The sequence below is a fragment of the Ips typographus genome, linkage group LG3 (assembly GCF_016097725.1).
Source record: "Ips typographus isolate SLU linkage group LG3, UJ_Ityp_2.0, whole genome shotgun sequence".
Lineage (NCBI taxonomy): Eukaryota > Metazoa > Arthropoda > Insecta > Coleoptera > Curculionidae > Ips > Ips typographus.
In genome coordinates this window covers 10,222-24,957 of record NC_138424.1, presented here as the reverse complement: position 1 = coordinate 24,957, position 14,736 = coordinate 10,222, and the positions used below count along the sequence as shown (strand labels likewise).

Below are 14,736 nucleotides of genomic sequence, written 5' to 3'. Positions count from 1 at the left end.
GCGCTTTAATTTAGGCAAAATTTAATTAAACATGTTTAAGCAAATTGATTTTTTAGACACTAGTCTAGTCTCTACTCGAATACGAACAAACCAATCGGACTTGAAAAACTTACAACAACGATGTTCTGCAACACTCTTATTTTGGGTGATTGTCTTTGTTCATGGAAATTGAATCCAATCGGTTCAGTTTCCAATTCAGGTAACTTTTGCGATGATGCCGATGAACCGTCAGTAAAAAATGGTGAAGAATCGCTACCAGCCTGAATAATCGTAGATTTTGAAGCTGGAATTTCGCTCACATCTCTGAAACAGTTCTACTGGTAGAAAGGGAAGCAAACTGATGTAACACAATTGAGTGTACCTTGCCACTGCATCCCAAAAGGGATCGTATTTGGAAAACGTTCGTTTTCGCGGGTTTTTTAAAACAGGAAAACTTTCTTCTGTTGTCTTGATGTGTGATACACCACAGATCAATCCTTGCATAGAGGATTCAACTAAAATGAATGTTATTAAATGTAGGTACAGCGGTTGTCACTCAAATAGTGATAAAAGACAAAGTAGTAATACTTTACTTTTTTTTCTTGAAAAATTAACTACTTACTTTTCATTCTTTTTGGTTTTCTTTTTCGTTGTTTTTTGTCTTTTTTTGAGGTACTATTATTTTTCAGATTCCTGAGTTTCCGTTTAACCACCTTAATACTTTCGGTGTGGTTATCGTGATAGCTCTGACCACTGTCGTAATCTGGCGTGGACCAATTCACTGTAAATCATCCATAATAGTTATTAGTTAGAAAGAAAAAATAAACGAGCACTGCTTACAAGTGTCCATATAAGACAAGTTATTCTCATCGAAAAGTGTTCTAGGCGGGTACTTTTTTGGTTTACTTTCTTTTTTGGCAGGTTTATCTTTTTTCGGTTTTTTATATAGGGGTTTTTCGGTCAACGATTCTTCTTCTGCTTTATTGTTTTCTTCCAAAAAATGTATTAATTTTTTGAGTATATTTGCAGCGCTTTTTGTTGCATTTGTATCGTGGTAATTCGCAAAAACCTCCGATTCAGGTTCTTCCAGTATGGTTTTACGTTCTTCTGTTGTTGGTGAATTGATTACAGTTATTTTGTCTATGTCTTCCTGGATTTTGAAACTTGCTAAAAATTCATAAAAAAACATGAGAATAAAAATTTGAACAAACAAAATTAAAACCAAATAACAGTATAATCGCAGTTTTACCTTCGTTCTGATCTTGACTTTGTTCTATTTCGGTTGATGCACATATTTCGACGGTTGTATCCGCCAGTTTAGCTGCAGCAGGTGATAATACTAAATAATATATGAAAAAATTCAGAGTTAAGCAAATTCAAACAAAATTGGTATGACGTGTCAAATCTTCAATAATTTATGCCAATGTAATGACCCAAAAATTCCTTCTTCCAATTTTTGAGTCTTACAAGTTAATTTTTGGCGTTCGAGGGGCAAGCGATACCCTAAATGACACAACCACCAATCTCGGATCAAACATTTATTCAGGTTCCATTAACATAGAAATTCTCAGCTAGGTACGGTTCGATTCCAAAGTCTTAGGTCTACTTAGCAATTCTGGCTTTAACGTACCTTTTGGACATGTGGAGTTAAGTTGAAACTGTGGTTGAAGTGACAGATGTGAATCATAACAAGGTCAAGCGGCTACGTGGTTTCTTTTACGAGAATTTTGAATCTTGCGCACTTGCGAGAACTCATGCACCACTGAACATGACTAGAACTAGACCCTTTTGGGCCCTTTTTTGGACTTGTCCAAATTTTCACACTTGTCTTCGACTTGGAGCCGTTTCAATTCTGACTGCTGTTTGGCAGAATGGGGGAAATATTCATACTATGAAATTTACGTCATTCTGGGAGCAGAAATGCGTCAGGTCACAAGGTGAAATTTCAAAAACATGTCGCCAGATTTATTTATTTAATTAAATTATAATAATTTTTGCGGACCATGTACTGGCAAACTCAAAGAATTTTTTCCTGCAGCTGCAGGCAATAAATCATTTTTGTTTGGGGTCAAAAAGATGAGATGGTGACAGTATGAGAAAAAATCCTTTCTTTAGAAATACCGACCAATAAAAATACATCCCCCATTCTGGATTAATGACGCTGGCCAATTAAAACTTTTAGAGGTTTGGCTTAAGATTTGAAGTCAGATTTTTCTTTCAAACTAGTTTTTCATTTAAGCGTTGTATCTAGAATGTTCAGATATGCCTCAAACTAATTCCGTAACTACTAATTTAATTTTGACTTTGAAAAATAAACAAAAAGAAATTTGCTAATAATTTCCCGGGGCATCACACCAACAAAAACAAAATTCGGAATTGTCAAAAATGAGCGATGATGTTCCATTAACGAGCGATGCATTTCTTTTTGTCAAATAACAATAAAATTCATTCAAACTGTTTCTAGGGCAACAACCTTCATGCATGATTTACGGCAATTTTATATGTACTTAACATATTACTATCGACTATATCCCTCATCCATTGAACTACAATACAATTTTCACTTGATTACAGCGACAATTGCACTTCTAAGTGAAAATTGCATCCTTCTGGTGACTTAACCAGAAAGATAGGGAGAGGAGTGTATTAACATAACTATTTTCAAGTGAAACAAACGCTTACCATTAAGGGATTTTTCTGAGACAGTTTTATCGAGTACGATAAGGAGCTCCTGAGTACTCAGATGTCGATCTTCCATCACCTCAATCTCAGCCACATCATCCTTGGGCAAATCGATAAAAATCTCCTCAACAGCCGACTCCACTTTTGTGAACTGTAAAACGTTCTTATCCATAGTTGACTCGTTAGTAAACACTCCAACGTTGACTTTCAAGCTCAATTGGCCTATAACGTCCTGAGTTCGAAGATTGAAAACGTCATCGGATGATTCTTCGGGAACTGTTTGACGTGCTTGCGTGTCTGGCGAAAGTGAGTTAACAGTTACAGATATTTTGTCCATATCTTCCGGCATTTTGCAACTTGCTGAAAGTTCACAAAAAAAATATGAAAAATCAACGGCCAAACAAAGTTGAAACCAAATAACAGTAGAATCAGTTTTACCTTCCTTCTGATCTTGACTTAGTTCTATTAAGGCTGGTGCACATTTTTGGATGGTTGTATCCGCTGGTTTAGCTGCAGCAGGAAATACTAATATATGAAAAAACTCAGAGTTAGCAAACTCAATCAAAATTGGTATGACGTTACAAATCTTCAATAATTTATAAGATTGGTGATAAGTTAGTTTAGGCCAAAGATGCTTCTTAGAGGTTCTTATATCATATATTTTGTCGACGTTTCGATCAATTTGTGATCATCTTCAAGACAAAACAACTCAAATAAAGTGTCCTACTTAGAAGTTTATTAATATAGCAGGCTATAGATTATACTTAATAAGTAAATAAGCGAATGTCGCTGAACACAGAGTATTTTTTATTTTCAGTGTATTAACATAGCAATTTTCAAGTGAAACAAATACTTACCATTAAGGGATTTTTGTGAGACAGTCTTATCGAGTACGGTAAGAAGCTCCTGAGTACTCATTTGTCGGTCCTCCATCACCTCAATCTCAGCCACTTCATCCTTGGTCAAATCGATAAAAACCTCCTCAACAGCCGACTCCACTTCTGTGAACTGTAAAACGTTCTTATCCATAGTTGACTCGTTAGTAAACACTCCAACGTTGACTTTCAAGCTCAGGTCGCCTAAATCTTGAGTTTGAAGATGGAAAACGTCTTCGGATGATTCTTCAGGAACTGTTTGACGTCCTTGCGTGTCTGGCGAAAGTTGAGTGAACAAGTCCTGCGTTGTCTTGTCAAAATCCGGAGTGAGGGAGTGTTCGACTGTTTCTACATTATTGGAGGTTAAGTCTTCTGGGACTGTGATCACACCTTCAGCTATTATAGTGGGGTCTCTAACTAAGTTTACAATAAGATTTTTCAAGCCTTCTGGTTTCTGATTGGGCACTAAATATTCAACTGGTTTCACTATATTGGCCTCCTCCAATTGTGGGTCAGAGTCTAATTGGAACTGCGTCAACCTTTTAGCCACAGTTTCGAATTGGGTGTAAACAGATCCTTCAGATACACATTTGGCTTGGTTTAAATCGGATGGAATAAACGAACTAGACTGTGTCAAATTCTGGGCTGGACTAGCAGTTTCACTGTCCATTTTCTTGGTTCGAATTTTTATTAAAGGTTCTCTTACTAGATTAACTCGTAAAAGTTTGGTTGTAAATTGCACTTTCTGAGTTTCTTCAGTGAGTTTTAGAGAGGCTGATAATCGAGAAGACTGACTTGATTCTGGTGACAATAGTTTCTCGTCCACTTCAATTCTTTCTACAGCTTCTTCAGTTAAAGGTGACAAATGAGAAGACTGATAGTCACTTATTGATTCCTGTGCCATTACTTCCTGGTTACCGTCAACTGTATCTAGAACTTCTCTTAATTTCGGTTTCAAGTTAGTCAATTCTGTCTGAGAGTGGCTTGATTCCTGGGTCATTATTCTTTTAACTTTTTGATTAACTTCTTCAGTATTGTTTGTCACAGATTGTTGGCTAGTTACATCTAAGAGATGACATTCCTCAATTTCGCCCTGACTGTTTAATTCAAACTGAGTCAATCTCTGTGCGACGTCTTCATTTCTTAATTCAGTTTTACCTAAATTTTTATTAGTCGCTTTTACTGCTCCCTGATCTAAGCTTTGGTTTTCGACTACAGTTCCTACATCAGTATTTTCCAAGTTTCCTGAATCATGAGTAGCTTCAGTAGTATCTTTTAAAGGTATCTGAACTAAACTACGCTTCTCTACCACGTCAGTTTTACTCAAATTATCCCAACTATAATTCGGACCTTCAATTGCAGTTTCAAAGTCGCTATTGGTCGATTTAAAAGCAAGTTGATCTAAGGTTCGCTTGTCGCCTACGGATTTTCCGTTAGTATATTCGACCACTGCCTGTTGTTCACTAGACTGAGTGTTTAGCTCAAATTGGGTCAATCTCTGTGCCACTTCGAATTCTTTATTGCTCACGTTTAGATCATCCACGTAAATCTGGTTTTCAGCGACCGTCTCAAAATTAGTGTTAATGGCCACGCTATATTTATCATCTACAAAACTGGATTCTTTCACTGAATCCACTTCTACAATTTGAGGAGGCTTCAAAATAGACTGTTTCCCACTAGACTCATCAACTTCCATTATGAAAGTCGATTTTTCCTCAATTTTCTGCGAAGCATAAGAGTCCAAGTCAAATTGCGCGAGTCTAAGAGCGGCAACTTCAAAATCTTCTTTCAGGTTCTCGTTTGCGGTTTCTATAAATTCTTGAGTATTTACAGAGCGATGGAATGGAGAGGATGAAAAGAGTTCGGACGGTTGAAAATCGACACTCTCAATGATCGAAGGTAAACCGCGAGATTTGGATTGGCCTGAAACAAGGATAGGTTAAAACCGGGAATAACAAAAGTGGTGTGGTATAACCTAATGGGATATCTGAGGATGATATTATTATTTCGTCTTCAAACATATTGCTGGAGGTGACGATGTTATCTTGCAAACTTTCGATTCCTGAAATAAACCGAGTTGTAAAAGTACGAAAGGAAGGGAATATAACTACTACTTCTTTTTGAAAACCAGTTGTAAAAGCTAAGTCTACATGTGCGGCATTTGTGTAACCTAGGCCTGGTTGTAACCACTATGCAACACTAAAACGATCAGAGTCTGGCATAAAAACTAAATCAAAATATTTTGACGAAAACTAAAACTTTTATTTTCTGTACGGCAAAGCATAAAAAATGTTTTCGTTTTTTACTTTTTGAATAAAAAAGAAAAGTGTATTTGTAGTACCTAATAGTAGATTTAATTTTTGCGTTTGTGGTCTCTTTGTAAAGAGCTCTAAAAGTTGTTGCAATGATAAGTATGAGTTGAAGAATGTTTTTTGCTAGGGTATGATAAAGACTTTTCAAACTTAAATAATGTATGACAAAATAGTTAGTTACAACGTCATTGCTAAAAATAGTTTCTTTTATTGTGGTAATTAATCTGAGTCTGTAATTTTTTTTTCCTGTACCCACAAAAATGTTCTTTGTGACTCTGATCTATTTTCCCCTGTACTCTTCGTATGAAATGCATTGATGTCAAAGTGACGTTTCTGACTTGAACCAGGTTCAAAGATTGAACCACTGTTGTACAACTGGGCTTTAGTGTGTGATTGGTTAAAAAAATCACAAACTACTAATTGAAAAGCTTTGTTGTTAGTACGTTTTAGCTAATTTATCTTGATTGAAATCAACCTAACGTTCTATGGAAAAAAAAGATAATACGTCGATTTTAGGTACTCACTTTCTAGAGTTGGTGTTACTGGCCTACTGGTAAACGCATTGGAATCAGTGCGACTAAAGTTTGTCATATCCTAAAAAACAAAAAATCTAGTTTGACTTGTAAATTTTTGCATTTTTTATAACTAACCAAAGAATTGTTGCTGCATAATGACGCAGTAGGACAGAACGAAATTTTTTTTTGAAGGTCATCTGTTGGTTTGCCTTTGGTCGATTTCTGATTTATTGCCACCTGTACACAAATCATACTTTTACTAAATTGCGCGCCATCTCAACCAGGTCAGTGATTTTTTTTCAGTCACTTTTAAATCCTCGCGATGTGTCCGCCATTTCGAAACGAAACCACAGACATACTTCATGTGTTGACTTTGACTTTAATGCACTATAATTGTACTATACTGGGTGTGAAAAAAGCGGGTGCAAAAGGCTAAATTTTCAAGTAGTACTCAATTAACCATTTTCTTTTGGTTTTATTTTAACATAGAAAAGTGTTGTTTAGTAAAGCCAACTAAAGTAAAATTAGTTTTTATTGAATTATTTATGGAGCAAATTATAAGTTATTATACATCACTAAAATCAGAATAAAACGTACGATTTGGTCGGCTAAAAATCCAATATGGCGCCCATAAGAAAAAAGAAAGTTGATAATGACTGCCAAAAAATGAAACGTCGCGTGACAAATTTGAATCCATTATCGAATAGCTGGGGAAAAGTGGCTTTTAGTTTTGGGATATCTCTTCAAATAAGGTTAGAAATAAATAAAAACAACAAATCAAATTTTCAGTTTTTTCGGATATCTTCTGAAGCACCCGGAATATCGAAATTTTTAAAACTGCATTTAGTTGAGCTTTAAATTACACAACTTTGCCCCAATTTAAACTTTCTCGTATCTCTTATGATTTTTTTCAATTGTGAGGGTAGAATTTGAATTATCCTGTATATTCAAAAAAATATAACAAATTGAAAGGTTTCCAGCATTTTGGTAAGACCGTAAATGCTGGAAATGACCACCATTCAATTCAGTACAAGGTCTATACACTTTTTTTTTACTTATCTTATCCTTTTTTAAATCCAGTCGGCATGATTCTATTAATTCTATTCACTTCATTTGTAATAGCATTTTGAATTATGTCAGGGTGGTTTGAAAGATTTGCTTTTTCTCATTTTTTGAGAAAAGTATTACAGATAATACCAACAAACCATATATCGTTGAAATCATCTTAAAGTGCTCTATTCAACAGTTGAATAATATACAGGATGTTCCATTTAAAAAAACATAAGTTTGGTCTGTCACACTTAGTGAGAGAACAGCTTGTGCAAACAATAATTTCAAGTTTTACTCACTGTCTCTGGACACCCTGTAAGGTCCTATCAAACATGGGGCTTGTCTTGAAAAGTACTCAGGATATTAGAGACAGATAATGTTGAACATACAACAGCATTCAAATGACAGATAAGAAGCTGATGTTATGGCTTAATTTAAGACTGAACACTGTTATATCTATAATAAAAAAACGTTATGAGATTGATCTAAACAACACTTTCTTAAAAAATATTGGCGAATTGGGGACTACTTAAAAATTTCACTTTATTGCTCAAGTTTCTTTCCTACTCTGTATAGTGCAGTAAAGTAAAAGTTTTTTATATCAGCGAAAAGCAAATAAATCAAACCCAATCCAAACCGCATTAATATCCGTTGTGAATGACCAAAAAAAATTCACAGTCCTGGTTGACGTGGGGCGCAGTTTTTATGGGTGCATATAATGACAGAAACTCATCATACTAGTACTTTTCTGACATCATTAGGCCATCATCAACACTCTAATTCGTCAGAGACCACCACGCAACCAGCCACCAATCTGACGAATTAGAGTGCTGATGATGGCCTAAACGGCCGAAACCGGTTCACTAAGAATAAATAAAATTTGCACGTAGCATACGTTTTTCACTGAACCACCCTGTGTTCTTTACCGTGCACACTTGGCATTACTCGCTAAATTAAATAATACCTAAAAATATCCTTACCGTTTTAGTAGAAATCGTGACACAAATTTTTGAAGTAACACAGGATTGACCTAAAATCATACAAGAACAAATGAGACAGTTAAGATGAAATAATTAATAATAATCACCATCAAAAGGGAAATTTTCCTTGGATTCCAAAGACCCCTGAAAAAATTACAGTCCAAATTACTGAAAAAACTTAAAAAGTTATAAATGTTCCTAGCTTTTTCGGCAAAGAAAGATAAATATGTATAGAAATACAAAATAAATAGGTACTGCCCAAGATGTTAACCCACATATTAGTTATTTATACAGCAAGTGACTTAAACCATTTTTTATTAACGAAAAGAACAATTAGGTCCACGAGCGTAGCGAGTGACAGAGTGTGACATTGATGTTTGTTTGTTTAAATCTGTAAATAGGCGAAAGTCATTCAGAGTGATTTAAAATTTTTTTAAATCGTTGCTAAGATATTAAATTATATTACAAAAGTTTAGAAAGCTATAAGTATTAATATTTCTTACCGATAAATCGGTTCCGTTCACATAATCACTGTTGTGAATCGAAGACTTGCGTTTACTTCTTGATGCCTGAAACCCACTATTACTACACTAAAGTCCTTAAATTTACGGTTTTTACCTGAGAACTTCGAGATTTCGATAACTGGCGTTTCTTTAACGGCCTATAAACTCTTTCTAAAAAAAGGTTTTCACTGATTATCAAAAAACACGACTTTACCAGCTCTTACTTGAATTAGTTGATCTGCGTATCGAAGATCTGTGTTGGAAAACTCTACCAAACATTTTCGGTAAAACGTGGGAAATTAGCCACGAGGTTTGTTCGTTTTTCTCATCGCTTATTACGATTTCAAGAGTTTTGCCCACCGTATTCCAATAAGATTGATTATTAGCACTAATGCAGGGTTTCGTTAGGATCATGTTAACCACCGTGGTTTTTTTAATTTCAACGAACGACTGCGGCCTGCATAAATCACAGAAAATATTAGTGTATTAGACTTACCTAAACATGCTTTTTTGGGAGCTGATGGTTAAACATGCTTTTTTTAGTGGAATCAGAACACTGTTGGTAATTTGTGATTGGTCAAAAAAAGCAGTAAGCTAAAAGCTGTTTTTTACCAATTACAAACTACCCATTAGATTTTTCAGACACCGTCAACTTGCTGGAATTGTATGCTAAGTCCATATGTGCAGTAATTGCTGCTTTATAACTTATCACCGAGCGGTAGATCATCGAGGTATTTTGGTGTACACATTCGAGGTATTATGAGGCACACGAGTGTCTGCAGTACTAAAGCTAAGTAGGTATTACCCGAGGGGTAGACCGCCGATAATTTTTTGTACACCAAAATGCCTTTTCGCATACAAAATACCTTGAAATGCCTTTAAAGTACCTCACAACGCTTCTATTATTGCTCAAAATGCCTCATAGTGATAATGCCTTAAAACTGCCTAAAGTGCTTCATATTGCCTCAGAAATTAAATATTTAGTAAACTTTAAGATAAAGTGATTCCAATCCTCAAAGTGGCCCATGTTTTTTACTCAGGAAGCGGAGTTCGTTGCCACAAATTGTTTTAATCCGGTTACCGGTTTCGGCTCTTAGCCATCATCAGACCTTGAAAACTTTTAGGTGGTCAGGATCACACAGTCAACACGAAACGAACATTGCACATTACAGAACGCACAGTCAATACCTAGGTCGGTAAATCAAAATTTTAAAAATCCATCAATCTTGCTTCAAACTAGAGAACTGCTAGACTACACATCCAGCAATTCCAATGAAAATATCACAAAACATTTTGAAATATTCAATGTCTCCAAATACTCTCAAATACCTTATAAATACCTCAAAATGCTTTGTAATACTGGCAAAATGCCTCATAATACCTCGAATTACTTTGAGTGTGTACACCAAAATACCTCGGCAATCTACCCCTCGGTATTCAACCAATATAAAACATTGAATTGTTAAGCCCCTACCTGAAAATCTATGCAAATAAACATATCTCTACTATTAAAACACATCAGATCTCAAAACCCTCAACTCAGGGTCTCCTAAACACGTTTAAACTAAACTTTCGTTATCCTCAATCCTCAATACCCCAAAAGTTTAATTAAAACAGTAAAAAACACTAATTTGAAAGTAAAACCATATTCTTCAATTTTGTTTTGTTTTTTATAACATTGACAATGCCGCCCATTTTCACCTTGATGACGTGCAACTAAAGTTATAATAATCAGGGTATATGTGAAGTGATCATAACTATTTAGTTTTTGTTCCGTAAATCGTAATTATTAAGACAAAACTGTGAGCTACTCACTTGCATACTTCAACCGATTTAACATACTGAACTGGAAAGTACAACAAATTCCATTCACAGTTGTTAACACCGGTTACAGTGCTGAAACTCAACACTTGATCTTTTAGGTTAAAGTCGAGCCAAATCATATCCTAAAAATATATTTTGCTAAAACATTAAGAAATACTAGCTAAAAGTACCAATATACCGCCTGATGTGGAGTGCAAAGGACGTTTCCTAGAGTAACTTTTCTGGCTTTTATTGAAAAAATATGTGGTGAATTCCTGTTGAATTTACTTAACCAGGCTCTAATATCGGAATCAAAGGTGTCCGGCGATATTTCTAAATTATATGTAATGTATATTTGAATATACATTACAAAAAAATATGTGTGATTTACCAGTTGACAAAGCTGCACCCAACTCAGGCATTTCAGGCAATATACTATATTTCAGGTCTTTGCTCTTAATCAAATGTGGATACAATCGAAACACCGTTTCCATAATGTCACACTGTAAGGAGTAGTCTCCATATGTAGGTAGTAAATCCATCAACTTGTATCTAAGGTAATAGCTTTAAGAAAAAACACATAAAAAGGTAAATGCTTACATGTAGCTAACATTCTCAGTGCCAGTAGCCTCTTTGGTCTCCTGGTCGCATTTTTCAAGATTACGATTAAACACAAATAGTAAATGCCGTTTTGCAAAGGTAGAAAAATTAATGTAAATTAACAAGTCTAGTATTCCCATAGTGCTGGTTGTAACAAAAAGATTACATAACTTTTGAGCATTCAGTGCTTCCTACAAAACCAAAAAAAGATGTACCTAATAAGTAATGGGCTTGAAAGAAAAAATCTTGACTCACAGGCAGAAAATACAACAATTTGCTAAAGTACTTCATCTGCAATGCATATTGAGTTATTTTGAAACTGGACAGGTAGCTCAAAGCCAATTCAATGTACTTGAGTAAAAATTCTATAAACTGAAATTGATACTTTTCAGGGATTTGCTGATTTAAGGTAACCTCCAGGTTGATTAGTAGTGTCTCAAAATCGCTCCATTGTAATTCAAGACAAGATTGGCTCTACAATTTAGAATAAAGTGTTGTAAGGACTCATATTGCTGAATACTGGATAAGAATTTGTATGCAAGGGTACTTACTTGCTGTGTAACGTATAAGCCTTCTGTTAACTCAAAAAACTTGCCTAAAGGCATTTTTCTATCTAAACTAATGGATTTTGCTTCTAAACCTTAAAATTTGGATATATTTAGGAAAGCTGAAAGTGTAAAATGTCTGCCATTGAGACCGCTTCACCTACCAAATCACTAATACAAATGCTACCCCAAACTCATTTCCTCATCACCACCTAACACACTATTTTAGTAAATCGATATTTTTAATCAATAACAATCAAGTCTATGCATGTAATGCTACACTATGTATATTACTGATTTTAGGTTTAAATTTTAATGCTAAAATTACGGCGTCACTTTGGCAGACATTTTGAACACGAAACTCTACACCTACACGGGAAAACTAAAATCAATAAATTCAATAAATGCATAGCCTCCTACGAAAAAAATAAACCATTGTAGTGTTTTTAATTGGGTATTATTTGTAAACAAAAGAAGCACGATTTAAAACGGCCAATCAGCGCAAAGCACGATAGCCGTTGACGTATGTCACTGGTTTAAACAATGAACTAAAACGAACTACCAGAGGTGACACGAGTTTAATTTAATAAAAACTGTAAAAACATGATTTTCAAATGTTCAATCCGTTTTTCATCTGTAATGTAAATTACTAGTAAAATCGAAATCAAATTCAACTTTTTTGTTTGTACAAACAGACAGTTCAAGTGTTTAACCCGTTTGTTTGGTTTATGTGTTTCGATTAGTAATCGATTTATTTCAGTGCATTAATAAGAAAATTGCCTAGCAATTGCTAACCGATGTGTTCTTACTTCTTATGAATGCGGCCATTCTTTTTTTTTTCCGTCAAGTCGACTACGTGCCAAAAAAATCAAAAGTTCTTGAAAAAGAACATGTAAAAAAATGTATTGCTGCTGCTCCCAACAATATATTTTTAATGACAAAGGTAAATTAATATTTAAGTCATTAAAAATTTAATCCGACAATATATTTCATTAAGACCCCTACATACACCACATCAGCGCTTTTTAGTTTTTTATAAAAATAATAAATGTTTTACACATCCTGTGGGCATCAATACATTTTCAAAACTACCATCTACAATAGCGACTTTTTTGAAATTAGGCCAAGTGCATCTTTATACTGGTCATTGTTTTCAACGCTCTTCAGCTTCTATACTATCAGAAAGTGGGGCTGACTTTTCAGCTATCAAACCCCTTGGTGGCTGGAAATCAATTTCTGTCGCTGAAGGGTAGGTATATTGAAAATTCAATACAAAGCAAAGACAACACTGCAGCAAAACTTCTTTGTAACACAGAAACCTCGGTTCCTTCCACTTCTACAAATCATTCAAACACTTACCTCAAGGAAAACAACATAAATTTAAACTTAAATTGAAATCCCAGAAGCAGTAATGATGTATCTATGCCATCCTTTAATTTTAGCAATTATACTGTTACAAATATTAATATCAATATGTACAAACACTAATTACATTCTGCACAGATTTATGCTGGGTGTTATTTAGCTTGACTCAAAGCAAGTTTTAGCAGCTCAACTACACAGTTTAACTCAAATATACATACCTAACTGTGAGTTAAGTTTTATAATACCCACCATATTAATGTTTTGAAACTAGAAATTTCTATTAATAGTTATTTGTAAACATAGGTATAGTAGTTGTTCAAGAAATTAATAATATACCTATATTGTATAGTACATACTATAGAGATATTATTTCAAAATAATGTCCTCCAATTCTCCATGTGGAGTACCTATATAATCAGGTCCTCAACAAGCAGTCACAAGTTAATCTGAAAATTTCATCCATCTCAGCCTAATCAGTTTACCTAGATAATTAATTGTGGTTTGGCAAAATGAAAAGCAAATGTTTTATTCTTAAAGCGTTTTTGAACTAGAACATCCATTATACAGGGTGATTCCAAAGTTGGTGCTTTCCTTTCACCTGCGAGTAGGGCTTCAAAAAATAAGGTTTTTTTTTCTTTGACGCTTGTTCGAAATATGAACAATAACGAAGATACAGGGTGTCAAAGTTTTACTGAGAAAATAAAAATTTAATGTATTTGGCCAAACCACTCGAAGTAATTAGACAAAATTTTGTAGGTGTCAGTAGCTACGTGGAAAGGAAATTTTCCAAGAAACAACAATTTTCTTGCGTTTACCAGTGGCGCGCGTATAATTTTTTTAAAACATTTTCGAAAAAAAATATTACCCTACTGGTATTTTTTTCAACATAAAATTTATTATTGAATTCCTTGTTCAATTCTAAAAATAAAAGCCCTTTTATTAATTTTTGCTACGACGCACCGCTTTCGAGTAAAAAAATAAAAACCGTCTTAATGCGTGCCTAAAATTAAATGCTGTTTTAATTCAAAATGTCAAATTATTAAAACTTAGTTCAAAGTTAGTTAAAATAAAATTTAAGTTATTTTTTATTTTGTTTTTTTTTTTTTCAGTAAAACTTTGACACCCTGTATCTTCATTATTGTTCATATTTCGAAAAAATGTCAAAGAAAAGAAAACCTTATTTTTTGAAGCCCTATTCGCAGGTGAAAGGAAAGCACCAACTTTGGAATCACCCTGTATAATTAGTAATCTGTACACAGCAAGCACCACCCGAACATAAAAATGTTTATGTTACCATTGGTAATCATCTACTTCATCTAGTTCTGGTCAACTAGTATAGACAGACAGAAGTGTAAAAGACAGATAAACGAGAAAAGAGGAGAGGTGCACAACCCGCCGTACACGGGATAGGTAAAGTGGGTTGCAATCAACTAGGTGCCTGTGGTTTGCGGTGCCGTGTATACAAACTGATCATTAGTAAATAACTATTTTAGGATTATAAACTTTAACTACAGTCGACGGAAAAAT

At 34.5% G+C, this 14,736-nt stretch overlaps 1 protein-coding gene across 3 annotated transcripts in view; it reads right to left on the bottom strand.

The window, feature by feature from the left end:
* Nucleotides 1-14,736, bottom strand: part of LOC145726923 (uncharacterized) — a 17,405-nt gene extending 2,669 nt beyond the window's left edge. The window contains exons 1-24 of one of the 3 annotated variants that reach the window (XM_081976234.1): nucleotides 13,204-14,736; nucleotides 12,009-13,066; nucleotides 11,851-11,939; nucleotides 11,555-11,773; nucleotides 11,300-11,490; nucleotides 11,091-11,251; nucleotides 10,899-11,032; nucleotides 10,712-10,842; nucleotides 9,121-9,353; nucleotides 9,012-9,067; nucleotides 8,897-8,962; nucleotides 8,501-8,537; nucleotides 8,394-8,443; nucleotides 6,499-6,600; nucleotides 6,373-6,442; nucleotides 5,512-5,598; nucleotides 3,519-5,459; nucleotides 3,100-3,186; nucleotides 2,662-3,021; nucleotides 1,229-1,318; nucleotides 820-1,146; nucleotides 602-760; nucleotides 362-494; nucleotides 114-303 (exon numbers count right to left, since the gene is read on the bottom strand). In XM_081976234.1, the coding sequence (XP_081832360.1) occupies nucleotides 114-303; nucleotides 362-494; nucleotides 602-760; nucleotides 820-1,146; nucleotides 1,229-1,318; nucleotides 2,662-3,021; nucleotides 3,100-3,186; nucleotides 3,519-5,459; nucleotides 5,512-5,598; nucleotides 6,373-6,442; nucleotides 6,499-6,600; nucleotides 8,394-8,443; nucleotides 8,501-8,537; nucleotides 8,897-8,962; nucleotides 9,012-9,067; nucleotides 9,121-9,353; nucleotides 10,712-10,842; nucleotides 10,899-11,032; nucleotides 11,091-11,251; nucleotides 11,300-11,490; nucleotides 11,555-11,773; nucleotides 11,851-11,904 (4,878 nt within the window). In that variant the 5' untranslated portion in view covers nucleotides 11,905-11,939; nucleotides 12,009-13,066; nucleotides 13,204-14,736. Of the gene's footprint in view, nucleotides 1-113; nucleotides 304-361; nucleotides 495-601; nucleotides 761-819; nucleotides 1,147-1,228; nucleotides 1,319-2,661; nucleotides 3,022-3,099; nucleotides 3,187-3,518; nucleotides 5,460-5,511; nucleotides 5,599-6,372; nucleotides 6,443-6,498; nucleotides 6,601-8,393; nucleotides 8,444-8,500; nucleotides 8,538-8,896; nucleotides 8,963-9,011; nucleotides 9,068-9,120; nucleotides 9,354-10,711; nucleotides 10,843-10,898; nucleotides 11,033-11,090; nucleotides 11,252-11,299; nucleotides 11,491-11,554; nucleotides 11,774-11,850; nucleotides 11,940-12,008 lie in introns of all 3 variants that reach the window. The other 2 variants (XM_081976235.1, XM_081976236.1) reach the window with 2 other exon arrangements.